General features: G+C 37.6%; 1 protein-coding gene across 2 annotated transcripts in view; it reads left to right on the top strand.

Moving 5' to 3' along the window:
* The window catches only part of RFC1 (replication factor C subunit 1), an 86,843-nt gene that overhangs the window by 41,260 nt on the left and 18,668 nt on the right, over window positions 1-26,915 (top strand). For both annotated transcript variants that reach the window (XM_011232243.3, XM_034671935.1), the window contains exons 5-12: window positions 11,210-11,442; window positions 12,503-12,580; window positions 15,741-15,818; window positions 16,987-17,074; window positions 18,352-18,635; window positions 21,518-21,625; window positions 23,915-24,094; window positions 25,258-25,362. In XM_011232243.3, coding sequence (XP_011230545.3) covers window positions 11,210-11,442; window positions 12,503-12,580; window positions 15,741-15,818; window positions 16,987-17,074; window positions 18,352-18,635; window positions 21,518-21,625; window positions 23,915-24,094; window positions 25,258-25,362 — 1,154 coding nt within the window. The remainder of the gene's footprint in view (window positions 1-11,209; window positions 11,443-12,502; window positions 12,581-15,740; window positions 15,819-16,986; window positions 17,075-18,351; window positions 18,636-21,517; window positions 21,626-23,914; window positions 24,095-25,257; window positions 25,363-26,915) is intronic.

Below are 26,915 nucleotides of genomic sequence, written 5' to 3' on the forward strand. Positions count from 1 at the left end.
TTTAAGGGACCTCCACACTGTTTTCCAGAGTGGCTGTACCAACTTGCATTCCCACCAACAATGTAGGAGGGATCCCCTTTCTCCACATCCTCTCCAACAATTGTTGTTTCTTGCCTTGTCTATCTTTGCCATTCTAACTGGCGTAAGGTGGTATCTCAGTGTGGTTTTCATTTGAATTTCCCTGATGGCTAATGATTTTGAACATTTTTTCATGTGTCTGTTAGCCTTTTGTGTGTCATCATTGGAGAAGTGTCTGTTCATATCTTCTGCCCATTTTATGATTTGTTTATTTGTTTCTCGTGTATTGAGTTTGAGAAGTTCTTTGTAGATCTTGGATACCAGTCCTTTATCTGTAGTGTCCTTTGCAAATATATTCTCCCATTCCGTGGGCTGTCTCTTAGTTTTTTTGACTGTTTCCTTGGCTGTGCAGAAGCTCTTTATCCTGATAAAGTCCCATAAGTTCATTTTATCTTTTATTTCTCTTGCCTTTGGAGATGTGTCGTGAAAAAGGTTGCTCTGGCCGATGTCATAGAAGTTGTTGCCTATGTTCTCCTCTAGAATTTTGATGGATTCCTGTCTCACATTGAGGTCTTTCATCCATTTGGAGTTTATTTTTGTGTATGGTGTGAGAGAGTGGTCAAGTTTCATTCTTTTGCATGTAGCTGTCCAATTTTCCCAGCACCATTTATTGAAGAGACTGTCTTTTTTCCACCGGATGTTTTTTTCCTGCTTTATCAAAGATTAGTTGCCCAAAGAGCCGAGGGTCCATTTCTGGGTTCTCTGTTCTGTTCCATTGGGCTATGTGTCTGTTTTTGTGCTGGTACCATGCTGTCTTTGTGATCACAGCTTTGTAGTACAGCTCAAAATCCAGCATTGTGATGCCCCCAGCTTTGTTTTTCCTTTTTCAACAGTTCCTTGGCGATTCGGGGCCTTTTCTGGTTCCATACAAATTTAAGGACTTTTTGTTCCAAGAGAATAGTATTTCTTGAGGTTCATTTTAAGGATGTACTTTACCTACCTATATTATGAAGAATAGATAGGGCTTCCACTTTCTGCTCCAGGGCACAGTGCTCTTATGAGGGTTCCGGCCCGCACCTCCACCAGCAGCATTTGTATTTTCCTTTTGGCTTTTACTAACCTTATTGATCAAAGCACCACTAATAATATGTATTTTTTGAACATGTGCTGCTGTTAAGTCAGGTCTTTTCCAGTTTTCAGGCCCAGAAAAGGGGGACTTTACACTTACCTTTATTAAATTTCTTTCTGAAAGAAACTCTTAACATCTTTTTTTTTTCCTTAAGAAATTAAAAAAAAATTATTAGAGAAAGCACTCATGCACACCTATGTGGTGGGGGGAGGGAGAAAGGGAGAGGGAGGGAGAATCGCAAGCAGGCTCCGTGCCCAGTGCGGAGCCTGATACCAGGGCTCAGTCTCACGACCCTGAGATCGTGACCTGAGCCAAAATCAAGAGTTGGAGGCTTAACTGACTTAGCCACCCAGGTACCCTGAAGCTCTTATATTTTTATCTTGTTTGATTCCAGGCTTTTGTATCCTCATCCAGTCATTTATTTAATAATACTTAACAATATTAAATCCTCACTAATTTATTTATTCAACAAACATCATGTGTTCACTGTATGTACATAATAGTGTACTGGATAATCTATGAAAATAAAAGAATAAAGCATAGTCTTGTCTTCAAGGGCTTAGAGTTCACTGGGGAGATAAGTGTTTTATATAAAAATTATATAAGGAAAAAATTAACAGTGATAAAAATATCTTCTAAGGATTTGAGGAGAGAGGTAACTTGTATTTTGGAGGTTCAGGAGACATTTCCTGGTGGAGAGAGAAGTTTGAGATAAATGTGAAAGGTTTGGAAGAATTTAACATGGAGATTTAGATACTGTGTGTACTAGAAAGAGACAATAATGTGTGAGCTTGGAAATCAATAGCGCTGTTTCATATGCATTATTCATTATTTTCTAACCTAGTCTAGAAAGAAAATCTATTTTAAAAATTCATCTTATAAACTTTTACAGATTTACATGATTAATACTACCTAGTATTGTAGCTTATATGTATTTTTTTAATGAAGAAACATTTTTTTAAAAGATTTATTTATTTTAGAGAGAAATAGTGTACAGCGAGTGAGTGGGGGTGGGGTAGGGGGAAGAACAGAGGGAGAGGGAGAATCTCAAGCAGACGCCATGCTATCATGGAGCCTGATGTGGGGCTTGATTTCATGACCCTGAGATCATAACCTGAGCTGAAACCAAGAGTCAGATACTTAACTGACTGAGCCACCCAGGTACCCTTGTAGATCATATTTTCTTAATTATGGGATCTTCTACATAGGAGTCTCTTACTTTATTTGAAAGTAAAGAGGCGAAAGGCAGGGAGAATTCTACCATAATAAAAAAATAAATTTCATCTTGTATATTACTATACATTTTTTTCCCAAAACATTTCTGACTCCATGGAATGGAACAGCATTATTGTATGGCTTATAATATCCATCTCATTTGATCTTCAAATCTACCTAATATTAGGGACGACTTCTTAACAGAAAGCTTAAGGAAGCAATTTTGAATTCTAAAGTTGCACAAAGTTTTACTGTGCAGTAGTTCTTTGGATGTTCCTCATGTACTTATTTTTTCATATCATCTGATTTCATATCTTCTACAAATTTGATAAACATATGTTTGTATTTCTTTCTGAAGCATTGGTTAAATTATTTAGTATTAAGAGACAGTTAAAGAAACCTTTTCCAAAACTGACATGATCTATTATCAGCACCTTGGATATAGCTTTTCTGTTTCTCATGAATGGTTGTTCAATTACTTATGGGTCTTAATGACCACTGTTACTTATCTTGTATTTCTTCAACTTGCCATAAATCAGTGCTTCTCAATCAAGGGTGACTTGCCTCTCAGGGAACTGTTGGCAGTATCTGGAGACATTTTTGGTTGTCACAGCTGGCAGGTGCTATGGTGTCTAGTTGGTAGAGGCTAGAGATGCTACTGAACATTGTACAATGTGCAGGAGAGCTCCCTACAGAAGGATTATTTGGCTCAATGTCAATAATGTAGAGGTTGGAAACCCGGCCTTCCCCTGTCAGAATTTGGTGAATGTTTTGTTGAACTCCAGATAGTCCTTGTGTCTGGATTCATTTCATCTGCTAGTCCTGTAACTTCTAAAATAAAGAAGCGCTTAGGTCAGCATAGTTTATTCCTGGTGATCTCCATCTTCTGTTGAATATTCCTTTTTTTTTTTTTTTTAAAGATTTTATTTATTTATTTGAGAGAGACAGCCAGCGAGAGAGGGAACATAAGCAGGGGGAGTGGGAGAGGAAGAAGCAGGCTCCCAGCAGAGGAGTGATGTGGGGCTCGATCCCAGAACGCCGGGATCATGCCCTGAGCCGAAGGCAGACGCTTAACGACTGTGCCACCCAGGCGCCCCTGAATATTCCTTTTGACCTGCTCTTGATGTTATTGCACAGAATTGTCACTAAACCTTTCCTTTTCTATAGTTCTGTGGTTGGGGATCTGCCTTTCTCTTTTTGGCAATGAGGATTCCATTTCTTGTTTCAGTCTTTAGAGACTTCTTCATTTTATAGGTGATTCAAAGGTCACTGAGACTGCTTTAGGAGTTTTAGCCATAGATTCACATTAACTGAAATACCTTTATAAGAGCTAGGTGCTTTCTTACACTCTTTTTTGCCTGATAGTTTGTTCTTCAGGCCTCTTTTAATAGTGTGTATTGTGAGACCTGAAAAAACTAAGTGGCATACGGAGCACCAGAGTATCTGGAATGATTAATGAGGTTCTGAAGCATCTTTGAAAATGAACAGACTTTTGTTTTATTCTTGTGACACATATCTTACTGTCAGGCACTTGTGAAACTATGAGAGACACAGGATTGTATTCTAGAATGCTAAGGAAACAGGATTATATTAGGAAAATATAATTAAATACTAATAAAATAATATACAGGTGATCTATACGTGGCTTTAGTACTGAGACAGTTTTGTTACCTCCTCTGCTGTGTGGGTAAGTGGAACGTGAATGGAAGTGGGGAATTGCATTGCCAAACCACTTCCTTTACTCTTCGTGGCCAGTCCGGTTTCCTTCTGGTGCCTGTTTCATACTGAGGAACTGTAAGAAGCTGTGTGTGATGTACCTGTGATACACCTGTGTGCTCCTGTCCAAGCCTCCCCCCACAACTTACTGCTCTGGTGGGGCCTTGACACCTGTGTGGTGGGTAACATCACAACACAGGCCGCTACTTTCTCTCTTATTTATCATTACTCACCTCACTAGGCCTCACAAATTATAAAATGGGTTTATTTAAAAGATACAATGAACTCTGTTTGACTGAGAGGGTTTATTGGTACTGAACCATGAGCTCTCTTAATTTCTTGATTAAAGATGAGCAGTCTCAGGTTTATTTAATTATACTGAAGAACAGAGTCTTAAATTCACCACATAAATGGTGCAAAGATGGTTATGTTTAGTTTTTCTCCCATCTACTTAACAAGTATTTATTGAAGACTTGGCATATGTATGAACCTTTCTCTGTTTCCAAAACCAAAATGACAGTTTGGGTTTTTGACCCAAGGATGTGTTGAAAAAGGAACTTTGTAGGAAAAGGCTCTAAAAACTCAGATCCCCGTTTTAGTTTTTGACTAGTCATTGCTAAATAAATTATTTTTAATCTCTGTAACCAGATCTCTCTTGAGATCTCCATTAATTTGGTTTTTGTGTGTTCCAGACTGAAGGAAAGAAAATCAGAATCCCAAACTCTGAGCAGGATGAACTTCATAATTAGGTTTTTTTTCCTTTTTGGTTTGTAAATAGATTTCTGTATGGACCTGCACATTGTTTTCTTTCTTTTTCATTTGTTATCCTTTCTGAATAAATGAATGTATCTTACTCAGAGTGGCAAAGCAATCTTCTCTCCCAGGCAATTCCTCTGCTGTATGTTGGATAGTGCTGGTTTACTTGGTGATTGTTACCACATTTGAGGTTATGTTGTGTATAAATAAAAATAAATGGTGTTTTTATAAGGAGACATATCCTGGAGGGAGATTCTGAGTGTTCAATTGCCCATGATTTTCAACTAGGTCTAAGAAATTGGAGTTAGATCTATTTATCATTATTGTATTATAAGTTTCTGGGGAGAAGAGAACACAGTTTGCCTTTGGCTTCTGACAGTGCAGGAACAAATTTAGGCTCATTAAAAAATAAGAACAAATGTTAAAAAAGAAAAACAATCATAACTTTATCTGGAATGTTTTATTTCTACACACTGTGTAGGATTGTAAAATATTTATTTTACGTGAGGATGGTCATGGCAGCACCTGTTAAATGACTTGTCCTCTGCAAGCAGCTGATTGCATTGTTCTTATCTTTGGCCTCTTTTGCCTTCTTTTTCCATAATGTATTGGTATAGCCTTTGAAATATTAAGGGCTAGAGGAATTTTAAGACAGCCAGTTCAGAAGTCATAGTCGAAAGACAATAGGACTACTGCCTTCTTCAGGTTTTCTGGTTTTCTAAGGCAAGATGACAGAATGCTTTCAGATACGTCTGTGAATTTATAGAACACCTTATTTTTCTATATTCTCCTTAATGAAATCCTCTGAATTTATAAGAAATATCTCCTATGCTTGGGATTGTGAGTTTACTTTTTTTAGTGTTTTCCCCATAACTGTAAGGAGTATGACGGAGTGCATAAATCACAGAGTACTAAATAAGTGTCAAATCAAGCAAGCCAGTCTTCTTTTTTTTTTTTTTCTCTCTTTTCACAACTGTATTTCACTTGAATTGCTCGTACTTTCCAAGGGGCCTGGAGAGCTATTTATTTTGTGGTTAGCAGAGAAAAAGGGGCCTTGTATGCAGTTTTAGCTCAGTACAGTACAAACATAGTTGAAAGTTTATGCAGAACACTTCCATATTTTCTTGAAAATTCATATGTAATTCCATTTTTACTCAGAAATTATGAAAATGCTTAAAAATTATGTCTGTGTTTGGGTTATAGTACATCGTTGGATCTATAGCTTGAAGACATTAAGTTTAAATTAGTGTATTCTAAGCCAAAAATTCAGAGAAAGGCTCTATTACCCTCCACTGTTATAAAAGAGATCTCTAGTAGAGAAGGCTCATGAAAAAGAAGATCCCCTTTTAGGGGTGACATTTATACCTGTAATGTTAAGGCTAACCTAAAAGAGCAAAGTGATGTATTTCTCTGTGTGTGTGTGTGTGTGTGTGCGTTTTGCCAGCTTAATTTTACTGTTACATAATTTTGAGCTTTGAAATTTAGGATTAATTTTTAATGACTACATGGATCCATTGTATGGCTAGAGCACAATTTATATAGCTCTTTCCCAGTTTTGATTATTTCTATTGCTTACATTATTCATGTTCGTAATAATGTGATGAATGTGTTTATATACAGATGTCTGTCAGTACCTGTGATTATCTCCAAGAACCATTGGGCTAAAGGTTATGAACATCTTTAACGCTCTGTGTCTATTTTGCCACATTGCTCTCTGGAAATTTATACTAGTTTATGTTTTCTCAGTCAGTGTTTATATTTGAACAAATATCACAAATTCACCAATATTGAGCATAATAGTTAAAAAATCTGTAAGACTTTCCATAGATTTCTCAAAAATATAGAAGGAAAATCTTTAGAATTTGGTCCAGCATTTTGCAGAGGAGGACAGTGAAGCCCAGGTAATAAAATAGGGGTGACTGGCTGGCATATTTGGTGGCATGTGCTACTCGTGAGCTCAGGGTTGTGAGTTTGAGCCTTGCGTTGGGTGTGGAGATTACTTAAAAATAAAAAAAAATCTTAAATAAAATAAAAATAGTAAGTTGAAGTCAGGTTAGAATTTTTATTAATTTTCTGGAATTCTGGTTCAGTGTTTGGATTAGAGATCACTACTTTATTATTTATTGAATGTCTGTTAAAACATGGCTAGGTGCTATACTGGGCACTTTGCTTTTAAAAAAATCTGATCTTCCCAATAACCCAAACGGTGAATGTCTTGAAACTGTTTTAACCATTTATACGGACGAGGACCAAAGGAAGGAATGAGGTCAGTGTTCAAATGGTCAATGTGAAAAAGGATGGAGTAAGGAAAGAGGAATTCACAGGGGAGTATTTTGGCTTAGTACCAGGAAGAACTTTTTTACTAAAGAGTACAGTAGTGCTAATCACTGAAGAAAGGGAAGGTCACATCAAAGGACATTGCTGTGTGTTTGGCAGAAATGTGGAAAATGGGGTCCGTGGGTTGGGTAAGAGAGGGAACTAGTTGACTAAAGATAATGCATTATAAAGAATACATTAGAGTACCTCGCCGGTAGTTTAATGCTCGATAATAATAACTATTATTAATAGAAATTAGATAAAAAGATACCATGAACTCTCTGAACCTAGTGACAAAATAAGCAAAGATGCTGATAAATATTGAAAGAAGTAAACAAAGGAAGGTGGAAGGGAGGGAGAAAACTAAAGCCAAGCCTTTTCTGTCTCAGAAAGCCCAAGGAGTCAGAGAGTTTCCAGAAGATAGTCAGTTTGTTGTAAAATATTAGATCAAGGTTGAAAAGAAAGAAAAGTGTAATACACAGATGAAAAAGTGAAAAATCACCCATAATCTATCCAGAGATAAAAATTGTTAACATTTTATTGATTCTTCTCAAATCTTTGAATGTGAATTTCAAAGTATATTTATAAATATATATAGATATAAATGTGTCATTAAACATCCTGTTAAGTCACCTGCTTTTATCACGTAATAAACATATGAAGACAACAGTAAATTTGGATATACATTATAATTTTCTGTTTCATAGAATTCCATTATGTGGTTGAACATACAATAGATATTTCGGTTATTTGTTTTCCCGTTGTATAAACACTATTCACTTACCTCTGTGTTTGGTGCCACTGTCATAGTTGAGGCTATCTTTTTTTGCCTAAACTGTATTAGTCACTTAATTTTCCCTTGTCCTCCTGCAGGCTCTTCTCTATACTTTTGAGTGAACAAATGCTGTGACAAGCATTTTGGTGCATATATCTTTGTGTGCTTGTTTATTTGTTTTGTTTAAATTCTTAGAAGTGGAATTGCTGGTCCAATTAAAAGGTATGCATATGTAAGGTTTCACTACATATTGCAAGATCTTCCCCCATAAAGATTTTTAAAAATTTACCATCATTGCCTGTTACGTATGTGAAGGTCCCATTTCCCTACATCCTTGCCAACAGTCTTTTTCATGTGATAATCTTAGAAATTTTTGATCTCACTAAATTTCATGTTAGCCTGTTACCTGTAAATATTTCCAAGATTGCTGGAGAAAGGATTAAACTAGGGATTGCAAGCATCAGTACCAATATCATTCCCCATTCTGAGCCTATACCAAATAGCGGTGATTGATCTTGTCTGAAGTTCTAAAGACAGATAAAATATTTTAGATAATCAGGAGTTCTTGAGTAATTAGAGAAGAACTGTAACAGAAGAACAGTGATTGACTTGGTCCATTTAGTTCTGGGGTTTCCTGTCATACTGCTTATAAGCATGGTTGGATGTAGTGGAAATGGAATGTTACTGTTTTTGGCATTTTTAAAGTGGGGGGACAAACTAGTAGTGAATTATCATTTTGCAGAGACAATGTAATTTTGTTCTTTTATCATTAAGGTAATCGCTCCTCAGAAATAGAGTTGTTGAACTTAAACCATGTGAAAATTGTAAAATTTAATAAGCTCTCAGATAAGATTAGAAGCCTTATCTTATATACACTGGGATATGTTTTTAATTTTGCACTTACTGCCTAAGGAGATATATAGGTTGTCTATACTTAGCAGGTTCCGGTTTTGTGTTCGTTTTGTTTTGTTTTGTTTTTAATTAAAGTCAGGATGTCTACAGTGTTGGTCTTGTTTTGAATCTTCTTTTAAGGGTGCTTTGCATAATTTTTTTTGACTGCTAAGTAGAATAGTTTGGTGAATGCTGCTGGTTTGGTTATGCTTCAGCTTAACTGAGTCTAGGGGTTTAAAATCAGCCATAAATTAAAAATATTATTTGGGTTTCTGTAATATAACAATTCATTATGTTGTTATCTTACAGAAAAGGAAAAGAGTTTCAGATTATATTCTTAATGGTTATTAGGATTTTTAAGGGTGATTTTCGTGGCTGTTGTACTTAGGTGGAATGGTGATCATGTCGCCTCTCCTTTGCAAAATGATCTGAATCACTTTTTCCCACATCTGGCAGAGACAGAGGACTGATTGTAGGAAGTGAGAACAGATATATGAGTGACTGAGCCTGTTCTGCTGGCTGACTCCTAACAATGTCTGAAATCTGTTAAGTATATCAAGCGGTGGATGTGCTTAGGAGGATTTATGAATGAATTTTTATTTTAAGCTTGAAGGTAGATTGACCGTAGTTGAAGATAAATAAAGCAAGTATGCTTTAATTAAAATCTTTTGGTTGCAGGTTAAAACCTGCTTACCGTAAAAAAAGAAAAACAAAAAACCTAGCTTAATATAAGCAAAATGGAATTTGTTAGGCCATTGTCCCATCTCACTGAATGCAAGAATGAATCTTTATTACCTTAGACATGTTCAGCAAACTGATCAAGGGTAAGATTGGCCCCCACCTTGATCAAGTGCCTACTCCTGGTCCAGTTGTTGGTGGCAAGGAGCATGGAGCCATCTTTTAAATTTATCCATGATTATTGCAGGCCTTTGGGGGATAGCCTGAGGTGTAAATTCCTTGGGAATTTATAGTGAACAGTTCGTTTATAGTGAATAATTCATTCGTAGTGAGTTTGCTTTAAGTGATGGATTACTTTTTATGTTTAGTAATCAGAAACCTGTAAGGGTTATGCTTTGTAAAGTTCATAGTTTCATTTTAACATAGTAATTAGAAAGTAAGACTAAATCCTTTTTGATATTTACATATCTTAGGTACTTTCTTCTTTGAGATGACAACCACAGAGTAACAGCACAGTGCCTGGCAAATGCTCTTGGTTGAATGAGGGAGTACTTGAGAGGAAGTGACTCACTCATATGGGGCCTTGCACACCAAATTTATAAAGTGACCCCCTCCATCCCCAGGGACCTAGTCTTCACAATTGCCTGTTAGATTTTTCTTTTTATTGGATTTCTTTTGTTATTAGGTCAACACAGAGCTTTTTATCTTGTGAATTACTGAACCAAACAAAAAATGTTTATTGAGGTCCTTTTGATGTACATTGTTGTATCTAAGCATTAGAAAGACTAGAAATGTAACAAAGCAGATGCTTAAAGTCTGAAAACGAAGGGGTAGGTAATGCTGGACAGTCCACCTTCATATATAGCTAGACTCTGACAACTTCTTGCCACCTCTGCAAATACCACCTAGTCCAAGGCGTTAGCATTTCTTCTGGAACAGCAGTAGCTTTCAACGTGGTCTTCCTGCATTTGCTTTTACCCCTTGACAGTGTGTTCTCCAAAGGGTAGGACTTATGTTGGATCACTTACTACTCTGTTAAAATTTTTTCAGTGGATTCACATTCTAAAATAGAACCTAACATCTTTCCATGACCTAGAAAGTCCCACATGATTTGGTCCCTCCTTCTGTCACCTCAAGTCTAGTGCTGTAACCCCTTCATTGTGCTGCAGTCCGATGACCTCCAAGCACACCACATTAAGCTTCTGCACTTGAAGTTTTCATTGCCGGAGCTGTCTTCATTGCTTTTCAAAGAGGTTTTCCCTGACAACCATAACTGATAGAGCACCGCTCATTTCTCTTTACTTCTTTCTTCCTGTTTTACTTTTTCTTTATAGCAGTTACAACCTGACAGCATACATTTGTTTACTTCTAAATCTCTTTCTTCTTCTGGACTCCAGGCTTCATGAGGTCAGGGATTTTGTCTTTTTATTCACTGCTATGTCCTCAGTGTCGGCGCATAATGGGTGCTCTGTAAATATTTGTCGAATAACATGAGTAAATAAATATATTTGTGTACTCCAGGTGGTAATTGGTGGAAATTGTTTTTTACATCTGTGGTACCAGTAAATGTGAGGATGAGTATTGAATTCAGGAGATAGGAAGAAAAGAAATCAGCATTCTGTAGCTCTGGTGTTCTTTTTATAAAGCTCGTGAAAGTGGTTGCTTTATATAATTAGAATCGATGTTTTATAGTATTTGGTTATATTCCATTTAAGATGAAGAAGATGACTTTATGTGTAAGAAGGCAGCCTCTAAATCAAAAGAGAATGGAGGATCTACAAATAGTTTTCTTGGAGCATCAAACATGAAAAAGAACGAAGAAAACACTAAGACCAAGAATAAACCTTTATCACCAATAAAACTTACCCCCACGTCAGTGCTTGACTATTTTGGAACTGGAAGTGTCCAAAGATCAGATAAGAAGATGGTAGCGAGCAAAAGAAAAGAGGTGAGTGTTCTACATGCAAGCAGGAATGTTCAGGATTTGTACCTAGTCACTGTTATATTCATAAGAGAAATTTGGATGTTAAAAATAGGCCAATATATTTTATTAATGAAAATAATTTTTCCTGTGATTATGGATAAAACATATTGCCATAATTTGAGAGGATGAAGAAGTTAGAATATTGCACATTTAATTTTTAAGATTTTATTAATTAATTTGACAGCACAAGCAGGGGGAGCACCAGGCAGAGGGAGTGTGAGAGGGAGAAGCAGACTCCCCACTGAGCAGGGAGCCTGATGTGGGGCTGGATCCTAGGACCCTGGGATCATGACCTGAGCCAAAGGCAGATGCTTAACTGACTGAGCCGTCCAGGTGCCCCTGCACATTTAATTTTTTTTTATATTTGAAAGTGGGAAGAGATAATTTAAATCATAAGGATAAATTGTAATTCTTAGAATTTAAATACACAGAATGCAAACTCACTTTATCATTGACCTCAGCCAGACCAAATTGGACAATAACCTTGTTCCCAAATGAGGTTATAAGTATATAACTTATAAATAGGGCTTACCTGTTATACTTTTGACCTTTTTCTTTGTCTGATGTTGGATTTATTTTTTTCTGGACATTTAGGAAACAAATACAGATAAATTATAGTGAAAGTAGTCTCCTGAATTCAGCCCTTCCCAGTAGTGTGTATTTGTTGATTTCATTAGTGCCTCCATAGGACAAATTAACCATTCACACATACTGGTTTGCCAATTCTGGACTATTTCCGAAGCCAAGATGTTGGTCTACAGGTCTTTGGGGGGGGGTACTTCTTTTGAATATTTCAGTAGAATTAAGTGAGAACCATCTGTTTGTGGGATATTTGCTCATTAGGAAATTGGATATGGTCAGGGAGTAGCTATGAACATAACTTCTAGCTGGTATGCACTGAGACTGTTTTATAGCATAAACTTCTCTCTCATTGGTGTATTTAATTACCTACAGTCAAGAAAAAGCACCTTATTTTTAACTTAAGGTTTATGCTGACCTTGCTTGATTTTTCTCTGAAATACAGCCTTCACAAAATGCAGACGATTCCAGATTAAATGATGAAGCCATCGCCAAGCAGTTGCAACTTGATGAGGATGCAGAGGTATTGGCATTTTGTTTAAGTATCTTTAACAACTTGATGTTGTGCCTTGCTGTTTAGTACTCAGGCAAACAGTCATGATGTTCTAGTTTAATTTTGGACTGACTGTCATTGTAAGAGTTGTGCGTAAAATAAGTTAAAATCTAATATATAAAAACCTAAATTTATGTAAAAGATAAATGATCAGAGCAGGGGATAATTATTTAAAGATTTATTATTAGATTTCTTCGAATGGAAGCCTTCTTTAGGTAAAATAATTTAATTTGGTCATATCCATTTTCTTTTCACTATGGGCAATTTCAGTCCATTCCTATGTCTGTAAGTTCTGTATATATGCTGATGATCCCTAAATCTGTCCCAGTTCAGAGTGCTGTCTTGAGTTATAAACCTGTTATATTCATTCAACAAATATTGAGCCCTTACTGAGTGTGTGACCCAGTTCCAGCTAGGTCTTAACGATACTGCAGTTTAAAAAATATGTCAGGTCATTATAACTGCTGTGAAGAAAAGTAAAGGGATAGATAGTTTTGCGGGTGATTAGTGGGGTTATGAGTGTTCTCTTTTAAATAGAGGGGTTAGGAAGGTCCCACCGAGGAAGTAACATTGGGGAACAAAATGAAATGATAATGGTGAGCCATGGGGCTGACTACCTGGAGGAAGATTTCCTCTAAACAGAAAAGCAAGTGCTTTTCTAGAGGTAGAAACATTTGAGTTTGATGAATTTGGAAATTGTGTTAAGTCATGACAAGTCTCTGGAACCTACCAAAAGGACTTGGAATGGTAAGGATTTTGGATTTTAGTCTCTGAGATGAGAAGCCATTGGAATGGTTGAATACAGAAGTGACATGATTTGATGGATCTTAAAATTATGCTGGCTGCTGGGAGGCTAATAAACCATGGTGGGGCAAGATCAAAAGCAGATTGGTTTGGAGACTGTTATGGTTGGGTAGGTGAGAGACGATGTTGGCTTGTACCTGGGTGGTAATGGAAGGGATAGTGAGAAGTGGTCGTAATCTGTATGTGCTTTGAAGGTGCAACGTTCCAGTTGCTGCTAACAGATTGGGTGTAAGGTAGGAGGGAAAGAAAAGATGCAAAGATGACTCCATGTTTTTTGGCTCAAGCAGCTGGATGAATGGTGATATCATTTATTAAGATGAACACTGGTACAAAGAAAAGAATTCTGTTTTGGACATGCTAGTTTGAGATATCTCATGGGTTTCCAAATGGGGATGCAGAGTAGGTGTTTGGATAGAGGAATCTGGAGCTGGGGGCAAGGGGGAGGGTGTGGAGTGGGGGGAGATCTAAACTAAAGATGTATGTTTGGGGATCATTAGCATTTGAATGCTATTTGAAACTCGTGTAACTGGGTGAGATGACAGGGAGAGTATGTAAACAGAAAAGAAGTCTCAGAATTGAACTCTAGGGTACTATTAACATGTAGAGGTCGGGAAGAGGAAGATGATCCAATGAAGGAGATTTAAGAAAGTGGCTAGTGAAGTAGGAAAATGAGGAAAGCTTGGTATTTTCTGGAAGTCAAATGAAAAACGTATTTCAAGGAGGAGTGTTTGTCTCTGTCAGAGGCTCCAGACCTTGATATCTGATGCCTGAACTCCCTTCCTGTTTGTTAGCTTTAGTGTCATTTTCTCGTACTTCCTAAACTATATTAGAAGCCCCTCCTACATACTGTGTCGTACCCCGTTTTTTAAACATTTATTATAATTGCTATTTATGTGTCTCCCTGTATGTAGGCTCTAAGCTCCACCCACCCGGGCTGTTGATGTTGCACTCAGCCTTTGTGACATCAGTGCTTATTTTAGTGGTTGGCATGGAAAAGGCTCTTACTAAATGTTGTGAGAGAACAGTATTCCAGTTTTCTGAAATGTATCTGATCACATTTTATTACTTTGGCAGTTTGTAATTTGTGTTTTCAAAATCTTTTCCATCTTAATTCGATTACACTGAATTACATAAACTATAATGCCGCAGTCACCAATAAAGAATTTCTAATGGGAGTATTTATATTTCTTCTGTTCCGCCTTCTCAGATCCTTTACTAGAAGTATACTGCATAGTGTGAAATTTGGGAAAAATGGTGTAGAGTTCAACCAGAAATCCTTGCAGGGCAATTGGAGGTTTAGAGTTTGAAGGACCTTTTGATGATGCAGACCTTTCATATTGATTTTAGTGTTAGATGTGTAGTTCAGTTATGGTAAGTATATATTAGGCAACAGAGACTGTATTGATGTGCATCTGTCTGGCTTGCTCATGGTTCTGTAGCTTGAGTTCATTTTAGAAAAAACAAGAAAAGGCTTGGTTACTGTGCTGTCAGGAGGTATATGCCAATTTCCAAGCCTTTTCTTTTGGATTAGATGGATTTGGACGTTCTTTCCTTTGTTTGAATAATATAAGGAGGCTTTTGTTTGACGTTACATTAAGCCATTTTATCAGGGGGCATAACACCAATTATTTTGTAAATGAGAAATATATTCCACTGCTACACATTCTTTTCTGGAAAAGCTCCATTTTGCTGCAAATGAAAACACTAGAAATAACAACAAAGTAATTAGAATATCTGTGTGTTACATTAGCATGTTAGGAAAACTTCTGATATGATCACTTAAATTTTCAAAAGTCAGAATAGATACATTTGAATTAGTAATTAAAAATTAGAGTTTGATGATTATAAGTGATAGTTACATTTGTATATATATTATTGAGTGCAAAGAAAATTACAAGTTTCTTGATTTCTTAGATTTACTTTTTTTTGTGCCCTGCAGACTATTGTTTTTCTGTTAGGGTGAGAGTCTTTTCCGAGCTCTTCGTAGAGTTCAAAATAAGTAGAAGTAAGAGATCTTTAAGTGTTGTATTGGGACCGTTAAGGAAAAACTTAGACTTTGAACTTTATAAGTGAGAAATGTGACTTTAAAAATATGCTCAATTTGTCTATTTCACCTGTAAAACTAGAAATAAATGTTCTGAAATCTGATTTGGCTTAATGAAGCAAACCTGTGATACTGAACTATTAGAATTAAGTAGAAGAATGTCATACTTACTTTCTGGAAAATATTTTTTCCAGTTTCTTGTAAGTATCATGACTCAGACATTTAAAAACTTTTATTTACAGAAAGAAAGAAAGCAACTTATTCTGTTGACACTTTTTACAGCTGGAGAGACAACTGCATGAAGATGAAGAGTTTGCCAGAACATTAGCCATGTTGGATGAAGAACCCAAGACCAAAAAGGTGGTGTTTCAGCAGGCTGTTTGTTTTTGCACTCTGTACACTGCAGATCAGTGTTCCCTTTCATCCACTGTGTATTTAGGCCCTGGAGATACAACCATGAGTCACTCTTCTAGAAAGAAGCTAAATTAATTAATTTATAAAAATGTTTTTGGAGAAGCTCATTGAGAAACTTATTCTTGCTAAAGGCAGGTTGAGCCAAAGCCAACCAGAACCCTTCTTCACAAAACAATGAATTATAACACTTACTTAATCTTTGTCACAGCGGGTTCTTATGTACTTGTTTGGAGAATAACACAAAGGTTCCTAAGGAACTTAAACTTTAATAACTTTAGTGTTAATTACTGTCTTTTTGGGAGCACAGTTTTGCTATTTCTAATTAGCTAACTTTAAGATCTGTGTTAGGACAGCCCCAAATAATAATGAGTATATTTTTGGGAATCTTTAAAAGTGTCAGTGTTTTTTTTAAGCACTTGATCTTCAGAAAATTAGCCTTGTTTCCATTGAATCATATTCTATTAATATTGTCAGTATCACTATCTATTTTAAAAGACTTTACAGAAGGTGGGTATAAGTCAATTAAGGAATTGGGGGGACTTTGTCGGCAATTTGAAAAGCCTTACTCCCCCTAAAAGCATTCAAATTATACTATTTTAAAAAAATACTGTGTTATGCATCCCAATCTGTGACCTCTTTGTAAAAATGGAGATTTGAGGGAGCAGTGGAGAGAGTTTTCCTCTCTTGAGAAAGTGCTCTGTCTTCTTTTGAGCTTTAGATTGTTTTTTTTAATTTAGTCTTTTGGGTTTAGATGCAGTTTTCAGCTGCATAATACTAACAATTTGAGAATTGAGATGAAAGAAACAGAAGCAAGTCTTCCATTCTCACAAGTTGGGAACAACTGTGATAATTTTTTATAGATGTATTTTTTTATAACCTTTTATCAGTTTCCTCGTCTGTAAAGTTAAATGTAAGAAAAAATGCTTCATTTTTCCCAGAAATTGTATGGATGAATGAATGAAAATTTAATGTATTGTTTTCTTGCTTTGGAATGTGACCCTTAATCTTAGAATTAAAACTTAAATTAATTAAAACTTTGGCCAATTTTATCAACAGATTTTGTGGTAGTAGTTTTCCTATTATTTGTCACATTTGACACTGTAAATTTTCTTAGGCTCGGAAGGACCCAGGAGAGAGAGAAGCATTTTCACCTGTCCAAGCCAATTTAAGTAAAGCAGAAAAACATAAATCTCCTCATAAAGGTAAGACTAACAGAGAAAAGTAAGCTGGAACATTTATGGAAGAAAATTCGTGATAACCTGTTTAAACATTCTATTCAATAATTGCCTTGTATTGTTAGGTAGACATTATTTCATAGGGATATTGAAGCATGTTCTTCTTAGACACTTTGAAAGCTATATTTGGGTATTAGCTCATGTTCAATGCCTGTCTACTCTATGATTGTTGTAAAAAATTTTTCAGTTCTTGGTTTCATGTTAATTTCCAAGTACAGTGCAGCATGTGGGCTTCAGTGTATGATGGCAAAGAACTAGATGTTTCGAGCTCATAGAGTTGACTCGTAGTTGTCCAGGTCATCTGAATCTCTCCTGCTGATTGTCTCTGGGTTTTATTTTTTACTGGTCCTGATAATCTAAGCATCTGCTAGTATAGATGGTCTTAATCCTATAAGTAAATTCATTCATATAGTCTGAAATTACAGGATTTGGGGCTTTCAGACTATATTACAAACACAGAAAATTTTTAAAAATATTAGAGAGAGAGTGTATGTGCTCAGGTGAGCAGGGGAAGGGAGAGAATGGGAGGAAGTGGGAGAAAGTCTTAAGCAGACTCCACCCTGAGCAGGGACTCTGATGTGCAGAGTTCAGTCTCATGACCCTGAGATCATGACCTGAGCTGAAACCAAGAGTTGGTTGCTTAACTGACTGAGCCACCCAGGTGCCCGTACAAACAGAATTTTTATGTGATACTCTACTCAGTAAGTTTTCTCTGTGAGTTTCAGATCATTGAAGTTTATCTGTGGAATGACCATGTCCTTAGATGTAATTTACTATATCATTTGAAATGAGGAGTCATTTATATTTATTTATTTATTTTGGTGGGGGGAGGGGCAGAGGGAGAGAGAGAATCTTAAGCAGGCCCCATGCCCAGTGCGGAGCCTTACACAGGGCTTGATCTTACAACCATGAGATCCTGACCTGAGCCGAAATTAAGAGTTGGATGCTTAACTGATGCCCCGTAAGTCACTTATATTTAAAAAGTCATAACAGGCACCCCATAAGTCACTTACATTTAAAAAGACAGCTCCTCTAATTTGAACTGATTATACAAAAACTTACAAATGTTAGTTTTTTAAAATAATGTTCTGTGTAAAGAACTAAAATCTTAATGTGAATGTTAAGAAATCACGATATGACATTGTGTGCTACTAAGATTGTTCAGTTGAAAAATGAAAAAAAATCTCGATTTGGGGTATCATTTTTTCCCAAAGCAACAGTCATAATCTTTTCTTTCTTCCTAGTAAAAACAGAACAATTTTCAGATGACAGAAAGAACTGCAGCCCCAAGAAGCAAACTAAATGTGAAAGTTTGATAGGATCTCAGCAACATTTGAAGTCATCCCCTCACAAAATAGGAGAAACTTCTCCAAAAGCCAGTTCCAAGGTGGCCCTTTTGAAAAAAAAGGGAGAGAGTTCTTATAAAGAAACAGAGCCTATGGTTTCAAAAAGAAAAGAAAATGCTGTTGAATTAAAAGGACAGACAAAAACTCCTAAGAAACCCAAAAGTTCTCCAGCTAAAAAAGAGGTAGAAATTTTCTAAAAGTATATCATTTGGGGGCTATGTGTTGGTTTGGGTTTAACTGTTTTTAAGTTTTATTTTTAGCCTATAAATCATTATAGTACTTTTAAGCTATCTGACTTAGATGCTGTTGCAGAAACTAGCTTATTAATATAGCTAAATGAGCCAGTATTTATTATTGAGTGTATTAGATATTGCACTCATACGGATGGTATCTCATGTAATTTTCACAGCAACCCTGTAAGATGATTTACTTTTATTATTCAGTTTTTAATGACGAGGAAACAGGCTGATGAAGGAGTTAAGTAACTTTCCCAAGATCAGCTAGCTAGTAAGTAGCAGAGCCAACTTTAAACTCAGGTCCTCTGAGGCCCAAAAAACAGCAGTATAATAACACAGTGGCTCTGAGCATGGACCCTGGAGCCATTTTCAGATCACATAGCCCTGCCTTTGAGCCGATGTGTTACTTCCTGTCTCTCTGCTTTGGTTTCCTTGTTTGTAAAAATAGGGATAATAATAGTATCTGAGTTAATATTGGAATAATGCCTGGTATATAATAAGTGCTGTGTTTTGTTTTGTTTTTTTTTTTAAAGATTTTATTTATTTGACAGAGATAGAGACAGCCAGCGAGAGAGGGAACACAAGCAGGGGGAGTGGGAGAGGAAGAAGCAGGCTCATAGCGGAGGAGCCTGATGTGGGGCTCGGTCCCATAACGCCGGGATCACGCCCTGAGCCGAAGGCAGACGCTTAACCGCTCTGCTACCCAGGCGCNACAAGCAGGGGGAGTGGGAGAGGAAGAAGCAGGCTCATAGCAGAGGAGCCCGATGTGGAGCTCGATCCCGTAGCGCCGGGATCACGCCCTGAGCGGAAGGCAGACGCTTAACCGCTCTGCTACCCAGGCGCCCCCCCCCCTTTTTTTTAAGATTTTATTTATTTATGTGACAGACAGCCAGCGAGAGACAGAACACAGCAGGGGAGTGGGAGGGGAAGAAGCAGGCTCCCAGCAGAGGAGCCCGATGTGGGACTGATCCCGGAACGTGGGATCACACCCTGAGCCGAAGGCAGACACTTAACGACTGCCCTACATAGGCGCCCTATGTTTTTGCTATTATTATTAAAATAATTTGGATTTGCCCTGAGCGTACCCCTTTTTCCTCTTGTATAACAGTGTTGAGATAATGAAATCAATTGCAAAGGCAAAAAGCAATGAAATAATACAGAATGGTTTTCAGAATCTTTGTTTTCATATATATATTTGAGATTTCTTAGAATCTCAAATTTGGAACCACCTTAGATTCATAGTGAGAAACCACTATTTCTTCAAGCCTCTTAGGCACTTAGAATTAAAAGTAGAATATTGTCTATTTTAACTGCTTATCACCATTATTTTTTAGTGCAGAACAGTGAAATGGTGATTTCTAGATGCTTTTGTTTGTGGTCAGTGCTCATAAATATGCCTAAGGGAACAATTAACTTTTTGGTCTCCAATTTTTTCTTCACTAAATATTTATCTGGTGGATGAATGTTTTTCTTCAGGCACACTAAGCATGTTGATTTTATAGAGGCTTGTCTATTTTTATTAAAGAAGAAATCTTTAAATGTTACTTTACTCTTCACCTTATTTTTCAAAGTTGGAATAGAAATGACTTAGAACTTTAGCAGTTTTGGGAATATCAGTGTTTAATAAATTCAGTCTACCTTGGTTAAATAATTTTGACTTCATGAATGGGTGTGCTTCAGAGTTACTTTAGAAGGTGTTTATTATTCAGAATTATGTTTTTCATAGAATTAATCTTACAAATGAATAATTTTCCCATTTTGGTATGCATTGGACTCTCCTGTGAAGCTTGTTAAATACATGGTTTTGTAGTCTGGACAGGTGTATTTCATTAAGCTCAGGTGGATACAAATGCCCACCAGCGTTTGAGAACCACTGTTAAAAAGTAGGAGTCTAGGGAGCACCCTCTAATGGCTTACTTATAACCAAAGCAGCTTACTTATTTTATTGATTAATTTATTTGTATTAAAGTAATATTTTGCCTATTCTCAAAGGGATTTGAGCTGGATTATAAGTTAAAAAAAAGTGAAATGGGAAGTAGAAAGAACAAGAGACCCTTCTTGTAGTGGTTCTCAAATCAGAATTATCTAGGATGTTTTTCCCCCAAATACCATGCCCTAGCCATACCCCATATCTCTGAATCAAAAAATTGGAGTGAGTCCAAGGATGTAGAGTTTGAAAAGTTTCCCCAGGACTTTCTGAGATGGACCCATAGTAAGGTCCCCTGAGAGAAACAGAATAGGAGAGATTAAACCTGGAAAGGGGGTGGTAGCGTATAGAATGTGTCTACTTTTTGGAGTAATGCTTGCCTGTTGTTTGAACCTGCTGTGTATATGAAGCCATCAGTTCTCAGCCTGTTGTGCTCATATACTCAGAGGTATAGGTCCGTTTACTTTGTTTTAGGGGTATGGACGGGTTTAGGATAACATGGGATATCTTCTTGTGTGATCAGGTATACTTGGGGGGAAATTAATTTTTTCATTAAAATATGGATGGCTATATTATGGAAAAGAACTTGAAATTCACATGAATTTTTGAAATAAAATACACTTTTTTTGTTTCTTTGTTTGGGGCTAGCAGTTTGGCCTGTGTACCTAGTCTGCCCTTGCAGTATGTGCCTTTCAAGGGTCACAAGGCTTGAGAAGAGCTGATACAGGGAGGTTTATTAGCCAGGCATGTCTAAACTGGAGAGTACCTGTGTAGCTAAAAATGTTGATTTCAGGACCAAATAGAAGTGACTTAATGTTTACTTATTGATATGTATTTTTAATTTTACATGAATTTTGCTTGACTTTATTCATTGTTTTTTTTTTTTTCCCTTTCCCCAAAGTCTGTAAGTCCTGAAGATTCTGAGAAGAGGCGCACCAATTATCAAGCTTATCGAAGCTACTTAAATCGAGAAGGCCCCAAAGCTCTGGGCTCCAAAGAAATACCAAAGGTATGAATGCCAAGAGGGCAGGCTGTTCTGTCAGGGCCTCTGGCCCCTGGGTCCATGCATGTATTCACCATATTCACAGAAGCAGAGAATTGAGAATTAAAAATTAACAGAGGGGTGCCTGGCTGGCTCAGTCTGCGGATTGTGTGACTCTTGGTCTCAGGCTTGTGAGGGTTAAGCCCTATGTTGGATGTAGAGATTACTTAAAAAAGTAGAATCTTAAAAAAAAAATTAACAGGAAAGGCTTAGTCACTGTCTTTGTGAATTAGGGATATTTATTCACGTTATGAATTATTGCTTGATATTATAAAGAAAAATTTTTCTTTAACCCATAACCCTAGAGGGGCTCAGTTTTGAGGAGTATGGTAGTCACAAGACCGGTACTTTTTGCTGATAGTCTGGATCCACCGGAGAGGGAGATTGAAGGCATACCAGAAGGAGAAGGATAACCAAATGTAGTATGAGATTTCTGAGAAGGTAGAAGGGGAGGGGATTCGGGTCACAAATGGAGATTAGTAATTTCCCTAATAGGGGTGAGGGTGAACCTTAAGGGGCTAGTGGGTTGTGTCGGAGGGTAGAGGAAGATGTCAGCCTTGCCTATTGCATGTGGTGTAAAACAGACTCTAAGAAAGATTCAGCAAGCTCCTCTGCTTGAGAGGACTTTTTTTTTTTTTTTAGGTTTTTTTTTTTTTTTTTAAAGATTTTATTTATTTATGTGACAGAGAGATAGCCAGCGAGAGAGGGAATACAGCAGGGGAGTGGGAGAGGAAGAAGCAGGCTCATAGGGGAGGAGCCCGATGTGGGACTCGATCCCGGAATGCCAGGATCACGCCCTGAGCCGAAGGCAGCCGCCTAACGACTGCGCTACCCAGGCGCCCCTTAAAAGGTTTTTTTTAAAGGTTTTATTTATTTGAGAGAGAGCACACAAGTGGGGTGGGGGGGGTTGGGGCTGAGGGAGAGGGAGAAACAGACTACTAGCTGAGCAGGGAGCCCGATAATGGGGCTCAATCCCAGGACCTTGAGATCACGACCTGAGCTGAAGGCAGAAGCTTAACCGAGTGAACCACCCACGCGCCCCTGTTTGAGAGGACTTTAGGCAAAGTGGAATCCTTAGGGGACTCAGTGAAGGCAAGGTAGTGGAGGGAATATTGAGTAGAGGTTGGGGATATTGGGTGGCTTGCTGGTCCCGCAGTAAGTGTTCTAGAGTGGATGACTTTGGTTGAGAGGCTAAAAATGCTGAGATTGGTTGTAAAATAGATATTCAGAGCCACAATGGGTTCAGAATAGATGATTAGGGTGTGGGATAGAGGCTTGCATGTGGACTTTTCCAGGGTCATTTTGAATTTGTTGAGAAGAATTTAAATACTTCAATGTTCACAAGATCATTTCAGTCCTAGAATCATAGGGCTTGAAGGGACCTTGAGATGTTGTTAATCAAACCTTTTCTCTCCAAGCAGATTCATAGCTTTTTTTCCCCCCACCAAGAAAGATTCTTCACCAGGATGGTGAAGGATTGAACTTGTATTGGGGCAGTCTTTGAATTTTGTTTAGCTTCTTCTTTTAGGCCTGTTTTAAGTCTATGTTGATCTCAATTCTCTATTGAAATTAATAAGTAACTTGGAGTGGTTTACATAATTTTCGTTTTGCTTGGTTGTATCATTTTATTGAACCATTGCAAAAATTTTAAAAAGTCTGTAACTGTACATAGTTCCAATTAAGATTAAATGTTTCCTGTACCCACTTCTCTTTGGCCAGTGTTTTTTGTATATCGAGTTATCTTTCTAATCAAGAGATAATATGATCTTGCCTTTAAGTTACTCGCAGGTTGTTAGATTTTCTGTCGTGGAGTAAACAGCTGGAGAGAAGGGCAGGAGCTCAAACTTGTTGAGGCTTTTTAGAATCAGATCTTTCCTTTTTTAACAGTAACAAGAAATTCTGTAGGTGGATTGCATCTAGTTTTATTTAAAGTTTTGTGAATTAACTAGTGGTTTAAATATTAAAAAAACATGAGAGTAGTACGAATGGATAATTTTAATAAGTTTTGTGAACTCTGTTGATGTATATTTTTCATTGCTGGTTTTGTAAGTTTATTAAATGCTAACCTACATAAGAATTTCTCAGGATTTAATTTCAGGTTCTGCTTATTTGCTGTGAATTTCCTGCAAATTTTTCATGCTGAGATTATTTATGATGTCAAATGAGAAAAATCAACTTCCTGCAGTTTTGATGCCAAATATTTTTTGGAAGGCTACCATGTAATTTCCTCTCTGCTTGAACATTTTGGTTTTTTAGGGAGCTGAAAATTGCTTGGAAGGCCTTACATTTGTAATCACAGGAGTGCTGGAGTCCATTGAACGAGATGAGGCCAAGTCTCTAATTGAGCGTTACGGGGGAAAAGTAACAGGAAATGTCAGCAAGAAAACAAACTACCTTGTCATGGGTCGTGATAGTGGACAGTCCAAGAGTGATAAGGTGGGTTCTGCTGTCTTCTCAACACAGTGAAATAGCCTGCTTGCCTTGGCAGGGTCTTACTGGGACCATTTGTTGTAATGCCCTCTACACAGAATTAGATGAAGAAAAAAATTGGTAAAGTAATTTCATGCCTATATTATTTCATCCACAGAAGTGTTCTTGGCTTCAACTTCAAGATTTTCGTTTTCCAGTTGAAGGCACAGTTCCCGTTTAGTTGACTTTCTTAGTGTAGTATTCTAGTTTAGATCATTTTTCAAAGATAGAAGCAAATACAGTTTTCTTTTTCTTGTAGTCCTAAATATTCCTATATATGTCACTGTAGACTCCATCTGAAGTTTTGTTTATTGAAAGCTTTTTTTGTGTTGGGGAAAATTATATTTAGCTCCAAGTAACAGAATATCTAATAAGTGTGGTTTGGCGAATAGCTGTTTATTTTCTTACCCAACAAGAATCCCCAAGGTAGGCAGTTGCTGGGGATGGCCCACCAGCTCAGTGATGTAGCTAGGCTGCTTCCGTCCTCCGTCTCTGTCACCCTTATTCTGGTAGCTTTAGTCTCCGTGCACGTGCCTTGTGTTGCAAGGTAACTGTAGCTGTAGGCATTCAAGTCCACATTTAAGGCAGGAGAAAGGAAGCAGTGGCAAGATGTCACACTAGCTGTGATTGGCCTGGAAATAGCTCTTGTAGAATTCCTCTTAAGTCTCATTGGCCAGAGCTGTCACATGGCTATTCGTAGCTTATAAGGGAGTTTGGGGGGAGGATGAGGACTTTTCTGATTCTTCAGTCATTATTCATCACTTGGAGATGGACACATTGGAGTTATTTTAACAGGGAAGATGGTGGGAGAAAACAAAAACTTCAGATGAGTCCATCTTGGAAGGCCCTAGTGGCTTTGCCCCTCCTAGGGTAGAAGACAAGATAAAGCAATCCACAGAAGTGCTCGTGTGGCACCTCCATTGCCAGCCTGCCACTCTTAGGGGATGTGTTTTTTATTTTCTCTATCTAATGGTACTTTTTCATGAATATGGTTTTTAAAAATATTGCAGTCTTTCTGATTTACAAATGTGGTTTTCACTTACGAACAGACCCTAGAATTATTATTATTTTTTTTAACAGAAAGAAATGGTTAGGATACAGTTTTAATGATTTGTCTTTTTAATCCATAGGCAGCAGCCTTGGGGACAAATATTATTGATGAAGATGGCCTGTTGAACCTGATTCGAACTATGCCAGGCAAGAAGTCTAAGTATGAAATAGCCGTTGAAGCCGAGGTTTGTATAAAATGACCTTGATCAAGTTAGTATATATAACAGCTTTCCTATTTCATAGAGATGTTTCGTGAGTGGCCACAGGCCTGTTGCCTAAAAGATTAACTTTCCCTTCTACCACAGATGAATCTACCTTATTTCCTTCTGAGCAGGTGGATTCTGCTTTAGGCTGTCGTCTTTGGTATATTTCCTTACCTTTCTTAAAAGAATATGAGGAGACCGAGAGTACGGTGTATTGCACTTACCATATCTACTTAATAACTTTCCATATTCTTGTAGTGACTTTGTACAAAGATTGTTGCTTTTAAGAGTTCTTTAAAGGGTATGTCATAGGAATCAGCAGTTAAGTTCATTTCCATTTAGAATGTATTGGGACTTCTCAGTTGTGACAGAAGCCAATGTTAATTTTAACAAAAAGGAAGAAATGTTGGCTCACATAACTAAATTACGGGCTGGCTGATCTGATGTCAGAACTACTGGATCTGGAGACCACAGTGCTTTCAGGACTCTTTCAGTTTCTGTTGCTCTTCTCTGCTTCTCCCAGTGTTCTCCTTCATTTCCACTCCACTCAGGTTTTTTCCCCTGTACAGGACACAAGGGTGCCAGCAAATCCCAAGTTTAATGTCTCCAGCTCTGTCACCCAGGTGGTGAGGTGGTATCTCATTTATTGCAGTTAGAACCATCTTGGGAATGCTTTGGATTGGCCCTTTACCCAGTGTCCCTTAATGTTAGCAACTTACATAACCATAGAGGTTATCAAAGCCAGGGGTGCCTGGATGGCTCAGTAAGTGAAGCGTCTGCCTTCGGCTCAGCTTATGATCCCAGGGTCCTGGGATTGAGCCCCGCATCGGACTCCCTGCTGAGCAGGAAGACTGCTTCTCCCTCTCCCTCTGCTTGGTGCTCCCCCTGCTTATGCTCTCTCTGTCAAATAAATAAAATCATGAAAAAAAAAGTTATCAAAGCCAGGAAATTAACGTTGATACCATACTGTTAACTAAAAGTACAGGTGTTACTTGAACTTCACATTTTCCCACAGTTGTCCTTTTTCTCTTCTAGGATCCCACACTGCATTTAGTTGTGGTATCTTCTTTATCTCTTCCAATCTGTGACAGTTCCTCGGCCTTTCCTTGTCTTTTTAAGGCCTTAAGACTTTTTTTTTTTAAGATATATTTCTTTTAGAGAGTGAGCGAACAGGTACACATGAGCAGGGGGACGGGCAGAGGGAGAGGGAGAGCAGCAGACTCCCCGCTGAGCACATAGCCTGATACAGGCTTGATCTCATGACCCTGAGATGACAACCTGAGCCGAAATCAAGTCAGACACTTAGCTGACTAAGCCACACAGGCAACCTGGCCTTGAGAATTTTTTTTTTTTTTAAAGATTTTGTTTATTTTAGAGATAGAGAGTGTGCAAGCAGGGGGAGGAGCAGAGGGAGAAGCTGAGTCCGTGCTGAGCACAGAGCCCAAAGCAGGGCTCGATCCCAGGACACTGAGATCATGACCTGAGCTGAAATCAAGAGTCAGATACCCAACTGACTGAGCCACTCAGGCGCCCCC

Source organism: Ailuropoda melanoleuca, chromosome 11, assembly GCF_002007445.2.
Source record: "Ailuropoda melanoleuca isolate Jingjing chromosome 11, ASM200744v2, whole genome shotgun sequence".
NCBI lineage: Eukaryota > Metazoa > Chordata > Mammalia > Carnivora > Ursidae > Ailuropoda > Ailuropoda melanoleuca.